The 17577-nt window shown below is 40.4% G+C and overlaps 1 protein-coding gene across 3 annotated transcripts in view; it reads left to right on the top strand.

Annotated features, from left to right (window-relative positions):
* The window catches only part of LOC144678972 (triple functional domain protein), a 663567-nt gene that overhangs the window by 615032 nt on the left and 30958 nt on the right, over positions 1-17577 (top strand). For 2 of the 3 annotated variants that reach the window (XM_078539119.1, XM_078539117.1), the window contains 5 exons: positions 1814-2061; positions 3936-4074; positions 7671-7698; positions 11603-11765; positions 11864-11985. In XM_078539119.1, the coding sequence (XP_078395245.1) occupies positions 1814-2061; positions 3936-4074; positions 7671-7698; positions 11603-11765; positions 11864-11985 (700 nt within the window). The remainder of the gene's footprint in view (positions 1-1813; positions 2062-3935; positions 4075-7670; positions 7699-11602; positions 11766-11863; positions 11986-17577) is intronic. The other variant, XM_078539118.1, reaches the window with a different exon arrangement.

Genomic DNA, 17577 nt, shown 5'->3' on the forward strand with positions numbered 1-17577 from the left:
GTTCAGAATGCTGTAAGGTTGGAATGGAATGGAAAGGTGATCCTCAAGAAATAGCACTCCAAATTGTGATTAACTACTTTACAGCCTTCCATTCTCAATGTTGAGTTCCACAATTTCAGATTGTAACCTCTGCCCTGTTTTTTTTTCTTACCTTTGGATGACATTTGTTGATGATTCTGCTTTTCCCATTACATTTCTCCTGGACCCATCTTTTGTTTCTTTGCTTGTCCTATTACCATTTCCTTTTGCTTTGGACCATCATCCCTTTGTCATTTAATCATTTCTGCCTTCCACCATATCGTAGACCCTCTTGCCCCTGCCTATGTACTTGCTTAAAACCTGTTACATCTCTAACTTGTTCCAGTCCCAATGAAAGATCATCAACCTGAGATGTTGGGCAGAATTTTATGGCCCCATCGCGGTGGGGCCAGGCCCGTAAAATTCAGCTAGCCATTCTCAAGCCTATTGACTTTGGCGGGACTGTAAAATCCCCCCGATGTAAAATTCCACCGTTAAGTGTTTCTTTCTTCACAGATGCTGCCAGACCTGCTGAGTATTTCCAGCATTCTCTGTTTTTAAATGAAACCAGCTGTTGGATTTCAAAATACTCTATGTTGGTGCTAGAGCAGAGTTAGGAATGAACCTCAAGCCACTTCTCCCAATTCTGTTCCAACTGCAAATTCATAGAGAAGTGATACATTTGAATTTGACAGGCCTTGTTTATGAAGCATTAACTTGTGCATATTTTAGTTATTTTCTGGAACTGGCCTGCTATTACTAAATTAAGGGCTATTCATCACTCTTTCACAAGTTGTTTGATTCAGAAGTAGGCAAGTTGTATTATTTTAAAGAGCTCTCTCAATAGCCTAGCATTTTTCAAACACATTCAGTAAGTGAACCCATACAGATCAGGAAGGTCACAGCAGTGTCCCACAGTCTGCTGAGTTAGTTGATCTTAGCTAGGGCAGCGGTAAATGCAAGACAGTGGCTTCAAGTGTGTCTGTTTAAGGGAAGGGGTAGTAGACCAATTTTCCTATTCCTGACCACTGTCCACCAACTTTTACTCGAAGTGAGCCTGTGTGAGTTGAGCTGTGATGCTCCCCATAGTTGAGTATCCTGTCCAGGTTCATAAATGAAGTCTGGTCACTTGTACCAAATAACTGGGGTTTGTGACCTCTGGAAATGTATATCAGCAAAGAGTCAATGCTTCAAAAGGAGGAAAGGAAGAGAGAACATCAATGGAAAAAAAGCAATGTCGGCTTTAAAATAAACTGTAAAGTGGCAGATATCTTTTTCTTAAAATATTAATTTTAGGCTTATCAAAATTGGGAAAATTCAAAAGTTGCTAACAGCCCAGACTCCAGATTTCTCTCATCTTTGTTAAAACTGTATATTTAACCTTTGAGTGGTCAAGGTAAAGGTGCTGATTACAGTTACGCTGGAGAGGTAGGTATTAGGAAATGAGTTCAAACCCCTCCCAAAAGAGATATTATCTGATAGAAACATTTTCCTTCATTGTTTAAACATATTAGATTCCTAAACAGTTATTCTGCAATGTGCTGTAGCCATTTTTAATGATTTTACTTGTCAGTTTGTTGTATCCATGTATTTGTGTAAGTCTTAATAAAAACAAGAGTGTTACATTATTTGAAGTGTTGAAAGCCAATAAAATTAGGTTCATGTTTAAAGCCATTTTTTAATTGATGGAGGGAGGAGAAGCAACATCTTTATGAAATTAAAACAGTGAACCATGTATAAACTACTTCAGAAACCCATTTTATTTTTGCAACCTTGTTTTTTTCCTCCCCTGTAGAGTGAAAGTAGCAGCAGCAGTAATATCTCCACCATGCTGGTAACACATGATTACACCGCCGTGAAAGAGGATGAGATCAATGTCTGCCAGGGCGAGGTGGTGCAGATTCTGGCCAGCAACCAACAGAACATGTTTTTGGTGTTTCGGGCAGCCACTGACCAATGCCCTGCAGCTGAGGGATGGATTCCTGGCTATGTACTAGGTCACACAACTATTATAATCCCAGACAACCCTGAAGGAACATTAAAGTTAGTCTGTTTTCATTTATAGTTTGGTTGCATAATTCTAAATTGTCAATCTTTCAGGCAATTTCTTCCAAACCGTCCAAAAATTCTCTCCTTTTCTTTACATCTGATGACAAGTGGGCAGGAATTTTTCTCTTTATCAATTTTCTCCTGCCTGCTCTTCGCTAAGATATGGCTACATGGATACTGGCAGCTTTCTGGTACCAAATGCAAGTGGCAGTACTTTTTGTGTGCGCCTTTGACAGCCAATATTAGCAGGGAAGTGGGTGGTGAGAGAGGGGGAGCAGAAGAATTATATTTACTTCTACCCTAACTTTACTCAAAGTCCACATACATGCACACTTTCCAACTGAGATGACTGGATAACACTCAGAAACAGGAACCCTAACTGATTTCCCATTACCCCATCTCTAGTCCAGGAACACTGTAGTGGTCCAACTGAAATTAACTACCTCAGCACACACAGGGGCCTGAATTTTGCACTTATTAGGTACACTTCATTGGTGGGCCTGGAAGCGGCCGTGATTTCCATGTCCGGTCACAATCGGACCCTGAACACAATTTCACACGGGCTGGCCAATTAACCGTCAGCCAACATGAAAGGCATGCTGAGGGAGGCTCAGCACTGCTGGGGGGTGGGGTACAGGAAGGCGACGGGCGCAGTGAGAAGTGAAGGTACGGGCAAGTGTTTCCAACAAGCTCCCTGAAGGCTGAAAACTGCTGGAGAATTGCCTCAGGGAGCTGCAGTATTTTTTTTTTATTCATTCATGGGATGTGGGCTTCGCTGCCTGGGCCAGCATTTATTGCTCATTTCTAGTTGCACTAGAGAAGGTGGTGGTGAGCTGCCTCCTTGAAACACTGCGTCCATGTGGTGTAGGTACACCCAGAGTGCTGTTAGGAAGGGAGTTCCAGAATTTTGACCCAGCAACAGTTCCAATGAAATTTGCAGAAAAAATGCCACAAGCTCTCTCTGTAATGTAAGATCAAGCGATGAGCCATATAAAATCTCTAATAATTGCCTCCTTTATGGACTTAATTGCCCACATAATTGTCGGCAGCGTGTTTTTGACTCCCATGTGCATCCGCCAACCGTAATATTGCGTGCAAGCGGCCCCCCCGCTGCTCATTCAACCTAAAATGTGGCTTAATAACATACCACTGAGTGGTATGGTACCTATTATTATAAGGAAGGCACATTTCTTTGTATATTTCTAGTTAAGCAGTTTTATTATGAGATTTAATTGATTTCCAAAGTATTAAGTAAGCTCAGTGAGGCCAACATCAAGCTATGCTACTATAATTCTGTGCCTAGCTTGAATAGCTGGTAGCTGCTATTCATATGCTTAACTAAATCACTCTTGATATATACTAGTAATTAATCATAAATCAGTGAGATGGTAGAGAGCCTGTGATTGCTGTTTTCCACCAAACTATGTGAGAGGTGATTAAAGTTACTCTATTTTGGGAATGGGGTGAAGCTAAATTTTTATTCATAACTTGCCTCCCTTGGTCTGTCAACAGCATACAACATATGCCAGAGAAAGAGGCCAAAGGTTATTCTGTTTCCATACCTCTGACATTGCTGATTTGAAGCTGGCTGCTAGGAGTACACGAGCATACCTTGAGGAAATGCTGTCTGATTTCAACCTCCCCCTCCCCCATACCCCCTCAGTGTGTGGAAACCCACATCCCATCATTCTGGGTCAGTGTGTTGGTCCTCTAATATGCTACACTCAAAGTGAATATACTTTATCAATTATAGTGTGAATTTTATGTGCCATGATTATTGGGGTTTTTTTACATTTAATTTTCTAAAATGGGATGTGTTGTTCTGTCTCCTGTCCTCTCTCCTCTGGATTGAAATTTGGCAACATTAGAAAGTCAACATCTTGGCACACTGCACTCCGTTTAAGAAAGAAAAATGAAAAGAAGGATAAAGATGGCAAGAAAGAAGGAAAGCTAGAAAATGGCTTCCGAAAGTCACGAGAAGGATTACCCAATAAGGTATCAGTTAAGGTAGGTCCTAGTAGCAGCCATTAGCTAAAGTACTTGTTTGGAAATTCTCTACAGCAGCCCACATTCCGTCTAGTGTGTTTTGAAGTTAAACAGTAAACATACAGATAGTGAGATTACAATTCCGGCAAATAATTCATGAGAATACTGTTATCACTGAAAAGTTGTACGTTCATTTCTCTTTGTTGAATTAATTTTTACTTTGGTGGGGGAATGAGAATAGATGTACTCATAGCCAATTTCAACTCATTCATAATCAGCTTGTGACTCGTTGCAGTATTCCAACATCCCCCCCACAATTGAGCGACCAAGCAATTGACTAACCTACGAAATGTGAAGCAGAATTAAAAATGATTATGCACACAGAAATGCCATAACATACAACTTAATTTTCTTTATTAACTGTACACTTCTTCAAGTTAAGTCTGGAAAAGTAGCAAGTAGGGAACAGGCAATAAAAGAGGGGCTGCTTTTAGATAAGTAGGAGTCTGGATTGAAACTCAAGTACCAATTTATTAATCAGTATACACCCTAAATCCGAATTGGTTAACAACACAGACCAGGCCTCAACTAATGCAGAGCCCAGGTGAAAATGTTGCTTGTTCAGTGTCCCAAAGAAACTTGGATTCTGTAGGATCAGTATGAATTGTTTTAATATTTCTACATCAATCAAAGAAAAGATTTTATTTGATTCTTGATTCTTAAAAAGTTCATGTACCGCCTATGAATCCTAGGGTTGCTAGAATGATGAATTATTTTTGCTTCATTATGCATTCAGTAGTCTTGATTTTTTTCAGATAAAGTCTCCCATATAATTGTATCTGATCAGTAGGAAATCGATTGATGTGTATGATGTTAAAATATAGGGCAGAATTTTCACCCCATCGGGGGGGAAGTTTAAGAGCGGGCGCGCAGAGGCGCGCCTCTGATCAGCGCCCCCAATCAGGGGCGTGCCGCCATTTTACATGTGGAGCCAATTAAGGCCCACTCAGCGCGACGTCTGCAAGGAAGAGGGGGAGGGGGGTGGTTGGATTCCCTGATCCGAGAGTGCGCTCATTCGTGCATGCGCACAAAAGAGTGCACTCACCTCCCTGAGGCTAAGTACTGCCTCGGAGATCGGCTCTACAGTAAAAAATCTGAAAAACAGAAAAAAAACATTTCCCTGACATGTCCACTCATGTGACACTGTCACATGAGTTGGGACATGTCCATCAGTTTTAAATACACTTTTTAAAGCCTACATGAAACCTCATCCCACCTGTGGATGACCTTTCATGCTTTTTCTAATGCCCGCCAGGACTCCTGGCCTGCCCGCCAACCTTAAGGTTGGACAGGCAGGTCCAGTAATTAGTTTAACACCTTTGTCAATGGCCTCAATTGGCCATTGACAGGTCGGCGGACGCACAGCTGATTCTGCTGAGCCCCCGCCCACCTGAAAATTGAAATGGGGTGGGGTGACGTTGGGAATTCTGCCCGACATCATCCCGCGTCATTTTACACGTCGGCGAGCGGGCCCCACCCCCCCGCTCGTCAACCAGGAAATCCTGGCCATAGTGTAAAATGAGTAATGACTGCAAAAATGTTACTTGGGCTTCTTATTTGACTTAAGTGTATGCGGACTTGTTTGTAATGTGTAGTACTTAGAAACATAAATAGGAGCAGGAGTAGGTCATTCAGCCCTTTGAGCCTGCTCCATCATTCAATATGATCATGGCTGATCCTCTACCTCAACACCGTACTCCTGCACTCTCCCCATACCCCTCAACGCCTTTAGAGTGTAGAAATCTATCTATTTCCTTCTTAAATATGTTCAGTGACAGCCTCCACAGCCTTCTCGTGGTAGAGAATTCCATAAGTTCACCACCCTCAAAGTGAGGAAGTTTCTCCTCATCTCAGTCCTAAATGGTCTACCCCATATCCTGAAATTGTGACCCCTTGTTCTAGGCACCCACCCCAGCCAGATGAAATATCATCCCTGCATCCAGTCTGTCCGTCCTTGTCAGAATTTTATATGTTTTCAATGAGATCTCCTCTCATTCTTCTAATCTCCAATGAATACAGGCCTAGTCGGCCTAATCTCTCCTCATACGACAATCCTACCATCCCAGGAATCAGTCTGGTGAACCTTCACTGCACTCCTTCTATGGCAAGTATACTTGGAACACTTTACAACCCATCACTTCAAGCAATTTCCTATGCTAGATTTGTGGCATCAGTAAAGCTAATTGCTTTGTTTTAAAAGTTTGACCATTGAGCTAATCAGGTCAAATTCACTTTGATAAAAGCAAAATACTGTGGATGCTGGAAATCTAGAACAAAAACAAAAATACCTGGAAAAACTCAGCAGGTCTGACAGCATCTGCGGAGAGGGATACAGTTAATGTTTCGAGTCCGAATGACTTCATCAGAACTGATGAAGGACTCGAAATGTTAACTCAAATTCACTTTGAGCTGTGTTTCTGACCATTAACTTCCACTAAACTCATAACCATCAACCAACAGCTAAAGTTGTTTCTCGTGCAGTTTGACCAGTTTCAAACAACAAGTAAAAATATAATAATATTGCCACTTTCAGTTAATTTAACATATCCTGAACTTACTTTACGCTTAGAAATCTTTTAGTTGGAATGTCCATCATTTATTTACTTTTTATTTTATCTCTCAAAAATGAGGCCAAAGTACCATTTGCTTGTTGATGCACCATTCACACTTAAGATGATTGGCAATCTATGATCAGGCCTCTGTTCATGTATTCTTGAACTGACACAGGATGACCTATGAAAGCAGCAGTGGATCAACTCTTTTTATTTCCGCCTATCTTGTGGCAAGTACCTGGGCTTGGTTTCCACTTTGCCCCAGGTTGAGGCTAATATCATGATTTAAGTGACGATAGAATATTCGAACACACACCAATACTCGCAATATACCCATTACTTCTATTAGTAAATACCAATAAGAAATGCATCTACTTAGTTAGCTATATATATCTCATTAGCATCAGTAACTAAAGTTGTTAACTCTTTAACTGACTTAGTAGTGCGTATACTGTGCTGCAATAACTAGAGGCCATGCAAAGTATCCTCAATTATGCTATGTGCTTTTGAAACATCTTAATTGATAGTTATTGCCAAGCGTCACAATATAATCTGATAATTACTCAAAAGCCTGATAAATGAGTTGCAGGCCTTCTAATGCATTTATGATACTGGTGGCATTTTTAGAGTAGTAGAAGAAAACAAGAGTTCTGCTGCCAAACAACACTGTTTGCTGGCCAGGCAGGACACAGTTCACAGAATGGTTACAGTAGAGAAGGAGGATATAAGTATGTTTAACTTGAAGGTTCTGAAAAGGCTGTTTTAAAAATAGGTTTGCAATTATTACACAACTAATACAAGCTTTGGCTTTGCTTTTACTTATAGTTATTATTTTCAATAATCCATTACCCAATGTATGGTAATGCAGGTCTATTAAGGAATGCAAAGGAAACTTCTTCACTCAGTGAGTGCTGAGAATGTGGAACTCGCTATATCGCATGGAGTGGTTGAGACAAATAGCAAGATGCATTTTAAATTAAGTCATTCTCATTTCTTTCTTTTCAGCTCTTGAACCCTAATTATATCTATGATGGTAAGTTATCAAAATAATTTTAAATTTCACAAAGCACAAATAAACAGCTTTATTCTGAAGGTTGGGATTTTGTACAGCAGTTTGATGCTCCTATGTACTGTGCCATGAACTGTGCTATGAAACAGGGGCTCATGTCAGCTCTTCCCCAAGCAGAAAGGTACAGAGTTGAAGCTAGTTGATGCAGCACAGCAGATTATTGTTATTTTCATTCCCTTTTACAATGCAGTTTCCTGAATATATTGGTTGAGCTTTTCCACTTTTACACATCTGGGAACAGTCATTGAAAGCAGAACATATTAACACGTTTGTTGGGTGAAAATTGAGTGAGAAGCGTTATCATAGAATCATTGAATAATACAGCACTGAAGAAAGTCATCCGGCCCATAAAGTCTGCACTGGCTATTTTGAAGATCCGGTTAGACCCACTGCCATGCTGTTTCCCCAATATCCCTGCAATATTTTGTCCTTCAAGTATTTATCCAGTTTCCTTTCGAAGGCTCTTATTGAACTTGTATCCACCACCCTGTCAGGCAGCACATTCTAAATCCAAATCACTGATTTCATAAAAATTCTTTTTTCCTCATGTTGCCTCTGGTTCTCTTGCCAATCAAATTAAACCTGTGCCTTCTGGTTCTCAACCCTTCTGCAAATGGGAACAGTTTCTGTCCATCCACTCTATCTAAACCCTGCATGATTTTAATCACCTCTATAAAATCTTCTCTTAACCTTCTCTGCCCTAAACAGAACAACCAAAGTTTACCACTCTATCCATAGAACTGTAATCTCTCATCCCTGTAACCAATCTATTCTTCTCTACCCTCTTCAAAGCCTTCACCTCCTTCCTAAAGTATGGTGCCCAGAATTGGACACTATACTTAAGCTGGGGAGGAACTAGTGTTTTGCATGGGCTTAGCATAACTTCTTGGCTTTTGTACTTAAGCCTCTATTAATAAAGCCCAGGATCCCATATGCTTTATTAACTGCTATGTTAACTGTCCTGTCACCTGAAAAGATTTGTGCACAAGCAGCTTTCTCTCTCTTCTTGCACCCCCTCAAAAATTATACAATTTAGAATTCTTCATAGTAAAAAGTATCATCTCATTTGCCCATTCCACCAGCCTATACATGTCCTCTTGATGCCTGTTACAATCTTCCTCAATGTTGGCTGTGCTCCCAAGTTTCATGTCATCTGTAAATTTCAAGGTAGTGCCCTACACCCTCAAGTCCAAGCCATTAATGCATATCAAAAACAACAGTTGTCCTAGTACTGAACTTTGAGGAACACTACTGTATACCCACCTCCATCCAAAAAAAGCAGCCTTCACCACAATTTTCAGTTTCCCTCCCTTAGCCAATTTTGTATTTATACTGCTACTATTCCTTTTATCCCATGGGCTTCAATTTTATTAACAAGCCTAATTAACAAGCCTTTATCAAACGTCTTTTAAAGGTCCACATACACATCGACTGCACTGTCCTCATCCACCCTCAGTGCCTTGCCAAAAAGCTCAATCTGACTAGTTAAACAAGATTTCCCTTAACAAATTCAAGCTGGCTTTCAAACTGAACCCGTTGTTTTCGGTCCCTGCTCCAGACTCCAATCCCTAGCTACTGACTGCATCCCTCTCCCTGGCAACAGTCTGCAATTAAGCCAGTCTGTTTCCAAACTTGATGTCACATTTTATCCTGAGATGAGCTCCAACCTCATATTCATGCCATCACTAAAACTGCCCATTTCCATGTCTGTAACATCACCTGACTTTGCCCTGACTCTGCTTATCTACTGCTGAAAGGCTCATCCGTTCCAACGTTACCTCTAGACTCAACTATTCCAATGCACTCCGGGCTGGTGTCCCATATTGTATCCTCTGTGTACTTGGGGTCATCCAAAACTCTGCTGCCCATGTCTTAACTTGCAGTAAGTACCATTCCACTATCACCCCTATGCTCACTGACTTACATTGGCTGCCTGTCAAGCAATGTTTTATTTTTTAAGTTCTCATTCTTGTTTTCAAACCCCTCCATGGCCTTGCCCCTCCCTACCTCTGTGATCTCCTCCAGCCCCACAACCCTCTGAGTTACCTGTTCTCTAATTCTGGCCTTTTGGGCTTTCCAAATTATAATTGCTGCACCATTGGTGGCTGTGCCTTCAGTTGCCTAGGCCTCAAGTTCCGGAATTCTCTCCCTACACCTCTCCACCTCATTTTCTCCTTTAATACACTCCTTAAAACTACCTCTTTGACCACGTTTTTTGGTTACAATATTTCCTATCTGGATCGGTAGCATACTTTGTTTCATAATGCTCCTATGAAGAGCTTTGGGATGTTTCATTACATTAAAAGAGCTACATAAATATAAATTGTTGTTGTTGATCCACTTCATTCCCAGGACTAAATCCAGTAATGCCTCCCTCTTCATTGGGTAGAAAACATACTGGTGCAGGCTGGGGACTGCAGCCTTTCAAGGTATTGATACCCTAGTAGTCAGTGCTGAATATTGGTTTGAAAGTGCCACATTCCTGAAGGAGTCCTGCACTACTTCGTCTCTTCCTACCCTTTCTGGTAGGCACACACTTGCTGTTCTGAATTTTGTCTGGCTGTATGGTGACCACCTCCTGGGACCTGTGACCGAGGAAACATACAGCCATCCATATGTCCTGAAGTGAATCCAGCTGCCCTCAAACTCTCATCCTCAGCATGAGTTTGAGCACCTGGAGGCACTTACTCAAAACATGGGCCCCCGGAACACAAGGAGCGTCCTGAAGTTCCTACATTGTGCGGGAATTGCGGAATATGGGCCAGGGTTGTCCCTTCATTCTAATTAGAAACTTAAAATAAACTCCTTTGATACAAGGTGATTATTTATATATTTGCTGTTAATTAGGCTTAAACTACATGGCTTTTTCCCTATAATATAAGCAAAATATTGCAGATGCTGGAAATCTGAAATAAAAACAAGGTGCTGGAAATACTGAGCAGGTCTGGCAGCATTTGTGGAGAAACAGTTAACGTTTCAAGTCTAATATGACTTCTTCAGAACTAAGAAAAGACTAAATTATTTACTCAAACTTGACAAGAACTAAGACACTAAACACAAAACCGTAAATATTAGACATCTAGATACTTAAATCAAGGAATATACCTTAGAATCCATGGACTCTGTAGCTCCATTCTTGAGTTGATCATGAGAAGCCATTTTCCTCCTCATTATCAAATTCCTAGCTTCCACTTTGTTTGCAATTCACCCAGCTCCGTCTGCAAGCTGTGTGTCCAGCATATTAGATATATTCAACTGGATAGTGTAATCTATGCCATAAGTGTAAGCTTTTCTTTAGGCTTGCTTTGTAATTATCTTTGGTAATACAGCAGAATCACGTACCAATAAGAAATCTCCAGGGGTTGTATTTGAAATCTGGGATAATCACACGCACACATCTTGTTTAGACTCTCAGAAATTGGGTAGGCCTTAAATCCAGGCTTTAAATGGCTAAATAAATGGGCATTCTGCACTTTGATTTGTTTCTGTGGGCCAGATAGTTCAGAGGCAGTGCCATGGAGTGCAGAGTCTTAGCAGATTCGTTACCAAATTCAGCTGAATTGTGCCCATTCCTCCTGTCTTGTCAGCCCTGTGCTCCCCACTGCTTCATTCCTGTCCTTTCCTGCTGTTTAACACATTTTAATGGGGGATTCATGCCTGTAAAATTCCACATCATACAATCTAGATCAATTGAAAATATGTAGCTGATTGTAACGTAACCGGTTTGTACTTACCTTATTCATAGAAAAGTGTGTGTGCCATCCATATAACATGATCATAAGTCTCTTGTGAAGAACTTCATGTTTTCTTGCAGCCTTTCATATCATATATTTACTGACTAATTCTGTAAACTAAACTTTTCTCCCAGTTCCCCCTGAGTTCATCAACCCACTGACTGATGTGACCTGTGAGACAGGGGAGACTGTTACACTGAAATGCAAAGTCTGCGGCCGTCCCAAAGCTACGATAACATGGAAGGCCCCAGACCACAGCATTTTGAGCAGTGATGGTCATAACAACATTATGTACAGGTAAAGAACAAATAATCTGTTATGAGAAAGTATGTTTCTGGTTTTCGAGATTGTTTCACTACTAATATGATGATTTTATTACGTGATGGTGGTTACAGTGATTCTGGTGAAGCTACACTTAAAATTCTGAACGTGACGACTGACGACGATGGCACTTACACTTGTGTAGCTGTAAATGATGTGGGATCAGCCTCCTCTTCTGCAATCCTGCGAGTTCTAGGTGAGATTTTTGACATTTTATTGTCTTGGTAGTCTTAAGAATCTAATTCATCTAAAGTATTATCATAAAAACTTTATGGCATTTATTTTCGGTTTCTTAGGAAGTCTTTTAATAGGTTGTTGCATTGCTGTCTAGCCATTGACTTTGGCTGTTGTTGAATTTTTACATTCTTAGTGTTTATTTGAATAAATGAGAAGCCCATTGCTTGTTTTTATTTTTACCACAGGTAGGTAAGTGTAGGAGTTCAAATCTAGACCTGAGTTAGACCCTAAACTCCTTGCTGATGTAATAATGGTTTGGTAGGAGTACAGTGGGAGTCTGGTAGTATAGTGGTTATGTTAATAATACAAAAGACTACACTAATAATCCAGTGGTAAAGTCAGACCATGGGAGTTACAGAATGTAAATTTAGTTTTTTATTTAAATCTGGAAATGTAAGCTTGGTATCAACAAAAGTAGTCTCGTGGCTGTCGGATTGCTGTAAAAATCGAACTGATTCATTGTTGTTCTTTAGGAGAGGAAACCTGCTGGTCCAGCCTATAGGTCATTCCAAACTCATACCAACTTGGTTGACTCATGAAATGCCCTCAGAAGCCTCCTAGAATGCTACTGTTTTATCAAACAACTGTCATTCAAGAAGATCCATCACCACCTGCTCAGGGCAGCTAGGGATTGGAAATAAATGCCAGCCTTGCCTTAGATGCCCACATCCTGAGAATGAATTTAAACAAAACATTGAAGAGAACATTAGAATCCTAATGGTTCATCAAAAAATAATAGATAATAATGACAACATTTACATTATTTTTGCGTTGATAATCGTTGGGCTAACAGCACTCACCGTTATTCTGGAGTAAATCAGACAGCAACTTCTGACGTCAACAAGTACAAATCTAAGCATGGAAAATCACAGGTTGCTTTCACAGATACACACTCCTCCACAAGCCGCACTATATCAGTCTTCGCCAATAAACTCACTGAAATTCAAGAACAATTTGAAGCTGCAGTACTTAACAAACAGTTACCCACTAAACACACCAGAAAAAGAAAGGGCTGGTTCATTCAAGGCTAAATGATAATTACTGACAAACAACCTCTCCAGCCCTGCAAATTTAATTTTACAAATGTGGAATCACATTCCTTCAAAATTTAATTAGTGTTCAAGGTATTTTTTGTATTAATAAAATTTATTTTTTAAATAACAAACTAAATTTGCATTCTGTAACTCCAATGGTTTTTTTGTCTCCCTTAATTCTATCGTTCTCGCTTAACCTTCATTTTGTTTCCTCTACATGCTTTAAAACTAATTTTATTTCCAGGTTTAGATTATAGTGTTAATTTTAAATCAAAAACAAGGGGAGGTGGGGTCAGGAGATTATAAAACTTCAAACCCAGCCCCTACCAGCCTCTAACCTACCCACTTCCAAGTTTAACAGAGAAGCAGACAACCAATTCAATTTCAGGAGGCTGGTAGACAGTTTAAATATTATAATGAGGCTGTGGCAGCTAAAGGGACTGTTTCATGAAAAGTCAAATGCATTTATAGCACTGCGTATTGTCCAGGTGAAGCAGGAGTGCCCTGTACCCCCCCCACCCCCAACCTCCCCCCACTCCTCCCCAGCTTACCTTATTTCCTGCCATCAGACCCCTCCCATTCAAAGTCCACATCTTCAGGAATCAGACCCACAAAATTCTCACTAATGCAGTAGCAGGCTCCCTACCTGTGGCTGCATCCTCCTCCAGTGTTCCCTGCCACACAGGGAGCCAACCCTGTCAATCTGGCTAGTTCTGATTTCTGGCTGGGGACCCTGTTCCCTAACCCAGTCAGTATTGGGGCCTACATATCTACGTGAGGATTCTTCAGTCTGATTGAAGAACCTAGCTGTTTCTTGTGCTGCGCATAAACTCCACAGACCCCTTTTAGTGGGTGTATGCTGGATCAAGCATCAATGACAACAAATTTATATTCAAAATACTGCAAATGCTTTGCGGGCAATAGTCAGCATAGCGAATGGTCGGTGCCATTCTTTCAATACTGACCGTAAAATTCGGGCCGTTGTGTTTTTTAAGGTAATAAAGAAGATGCTGAGCTGTAGCAGCACAGAGCTGAACAGTGCAAGCATTTTGAGCGGGTTGACAGCAGCAGCAGCAATCTCTAGAAGAGCCAGAAGAGAGGAAATTATAAGTTGCAAATTAGACAATGTGGTTGAGAGAAAGCTGAGGTTTAATTTTTTTCCAGGGGCACAATGTGATGGTAGAAGGATTAGGGGTGAGCTTTGGGAATCTGGATGCTGAGGGAAATAGCTGGATGAAGGGACGTGAGAATAGGGTGGGTAAATGTGATTAGAACTATTTGTACATGTGGAGGATAAATCCAACACAACCTGATGAAACTGAGCTGTTTTCGTGTGTGGCTCCTATGTAACCTATCTAATCTGGGATTATCTTGCCAATAATAACAACTAATTTGTTTTCCTTTCACCCACACATTCTCTGATCTTCCCCCTCATTTTGCCCCTGCCACAAATTAGAAACATAGGACTTAGGAGTAGGCGTAGGCCATTCGACCCTTTAAGCCTGCTTACCATTCAATAAGATCATGGCTGATGTGATTGTGGTCTCAATCCCACCTTCCTGTCTGCTGCCCCCCCCCACTAACCCTCGACTCCCTTGTACATTAACAATCTCTCTAACTCATTGAATAAAATCAATGACCCAGCCTTCACTGCTTTCAGTGGAAGACAATTCCACAGACTCTCCCCGCTCCCCCCCCCCCCCCCCCCCCCCCCCCCACCTTAAACCAGTTTATATTTCACCCCTCTCCTATTTTTACTTAGTTCTGTTGAAGGGTCATGAGGACTCGAAACGTCAACTTTGTTCTTCTCCGCCGATGCTGCCAGACTGCTGAGTTTTTCCAGGTATTTCTGTTTTTGTTCCACAGACTAACAACTGTCTGAGAAAAAAAAAAAGTCCTCATCCCCATCTTAAGAAAGAGCTACTTATTCTTAAACTGTGTCCCCAAGTTCTAGTCTCTCCGACAAGAGGAAACATCTGCCCAGTATCCACCCTATCAAGTCCCTTCAGGATTTTTGTTTCAATAAGATCACCTTATTATTCTAAACTGCAATGCGTATCGGCCCAACCTGTTCAACTTTTCTTCATAGAATAAGCCCTTCATCCCAGGAATGAGTCGAGTGAACCTTCTCGGAACTGATTCTAATACAATTATATCCTTTGTCAAACAAGGACACCAGAAGTGTACGCAGTACTCCAGATGTGGCCTCACCAAGCTGTACAGCTGCAATAAAACTTCATTACTTTTATATTCCATTCCCTTTGCAATAAACGCTAACATTCCATTTGCCGCCTTAACCAGTTACTGTAGCTATCATTTTGTGATTCGTGTACCAAGACATTCAGATTCCTCTGTACCAATGAATTCTGCAATCTCTCTCCACTTAAATAGTATACTGCTTTTCTATTATTCCTGCCAAAATGCACAAGTTCACATTTTCCCACATTATGCTCCATTTGCCAAATTTTTGCCCATTCATTTAACCTATCTATATCCCTTTGTAGACTCTTTACCTCCTCTCGACAACTTGCTTTCCTACCTATCTTGGTGTTATTGGAAAAATTGGCTACCATACATTCAGCCCTTTCATCCAAGTCATTGATATAGATTGAGGCCCCAACACTGATCCCTGTGATATTCCACTAGTTATCACTTACCAACCAGAGAAGGACCCATTTCTCCCTACTCTTTGCTTCCTGTTAGCTAACCAATCCTTTATCCATGCTAATATGTTACCCCCTGCACCATGAGCTCTTATTTTGTGTAGTAACCTTTGATGTGGCATCTTATCAAATGCCTTTTGGGAATCCAAGTACACTACATCTATCAGTTCCCCTTTATCCACCCTGCCTGTTATTTCCTCAAAGAACTCTAACAAAATAGTTAAACACAATTTCTCTTACACAAAACCTTGTTGATTCTGCTTGATCCCATTATGATTTTCTAAGTATCCTGCTATAACGCCCTTAATAATGGATTCTAGCAATTTCACTATGTCATATGTTAGGCTAACTGTCCTATAGTTTCCTGCTTTCTATCTCCCTGTCTTGAGTAAAGGTTTGCTATATAAAGGTTTACATTTGCTACTTTCCAATCCACTGGGACATTTCCAGAATCTAGGGAATTTTAGGAGATTGGAACCAATGCACCCAATATTTCTGCAGCCACTTCTTTCAAGTCCCTAGGATGCAGGCCATCAGGTCCTGGGGACTGTTCAGCCGTTAGGTCTAATAGCTTTCCCAGTACCTTTTCCTTGGTGATGGTGATTGTTTTAAACTCCTCCCACCCTTTCACTTCCCTATTTTCAAGTAAGAGGTTTTCTAAGTCTTCTAAAGTTAAGGTAGACACAAAATATCTGTTCAATGCCTCCACTATTTCCTTGTTTTCCATTAATAACTCCCCAGGCTCACTGGGGACCAACGCTTTAGTTACTCTTTTCCTGATTAAATGCTTGTAGAAACCATTACTATCAGTTTTTATATTTCAAGCTAGCTTTCTCTCATATTCTAATTTTTACTCTTTGTTTTAGTCACTCTTTGCTGGTTCTTAAAATCTATCCAACCTTCCGGCATTTGTACAATGTTTCTATCAATTTGATGTTGTGAGAATGGATGTTATTTTAAAAAATATTTTGGGGAATATTGTGTTATTCTGTAAAGAAAGCTGGATTTCTCTGTGTGTGTGTAATTTGATTAAGCTGGGCAGAGTTGATAGGAATCAGGTTGTCTGGAGGTTTGGAAACATGAAAAGGATAAAGGTGTTAAGTTGAGGCACAAGTAAATAAGTTAGATCTAACATTTGCATGTTTAGATAAGTTGAGAGTTTGTTTGAATTTCAAAGGGGAATCAGAACTTACAAGGAAAATGTTTGCATCCTGCTGGAGTCCATAGGTAAATAGTAATGGGGATATTATATTTTTATTAACCCTAAAGCAAAGACAAGATGGAAACATGAAAGATTTTATATTTGGAAGGGTTTGAGTTTCAAAGAGGTGAGAGAACAATGGGACTGAGATGAAAGGGGATAAAAGGTATATTAGAGTTACTGTGGATAGCTGGTTTTTAGCTATTGAACTGGATAGTTGTTAAGGTGGAGAGATGACTGTATAGCTGTTAAGCTGGAGATAGCTGGAGCTGCCTGAGCTGTAGAGAAGTCTTGGGCTGCAGCAAGCAGTTTTATTCTGAAGTAGGTTCCATTCCATAAAATGGAAGTGAGTAAAGGTCATGTGGTATACCTTTATCGAAGCTACAGCAGTTTTCCTTGTGTGATATTACTGGATTTTTCATATTTAAACATCTATAAGGGAGTGTTGCCTAGAAGGTGTTTACTTGTGGGTTTGACCAAGTAGAGAGTTTTTGAGGGAATGTTTTGTAATACTTACCTTAATTGTGTAACTGTAATCTTGTGTGCTTAACTTTTCTTTTCTTTCTTGTTAATAAAACTATTACTTGTAATTTTTTAAAAACCCAAAAGTGTTACTGGACCTCTTACTACTGAAGTTGGTATGTCGTCTTCTC

The sequence above is a fragment of the Cetorhinus maximus genome, chromosome 3 (assembly GCF_964194155.1).
Source record: "Cetorhinus maximus chromosome 3, sCetMax3.hap1.1, whole genome shotgun sequence".
Taxonomy (NCBI): domain Eukaryota; kingdom Metazoa; phylum Chordata; class Chondrichthyes; order Lamniformes; family Cetorhinidae; genus Cetorhinus; species Cetorhinus maximus.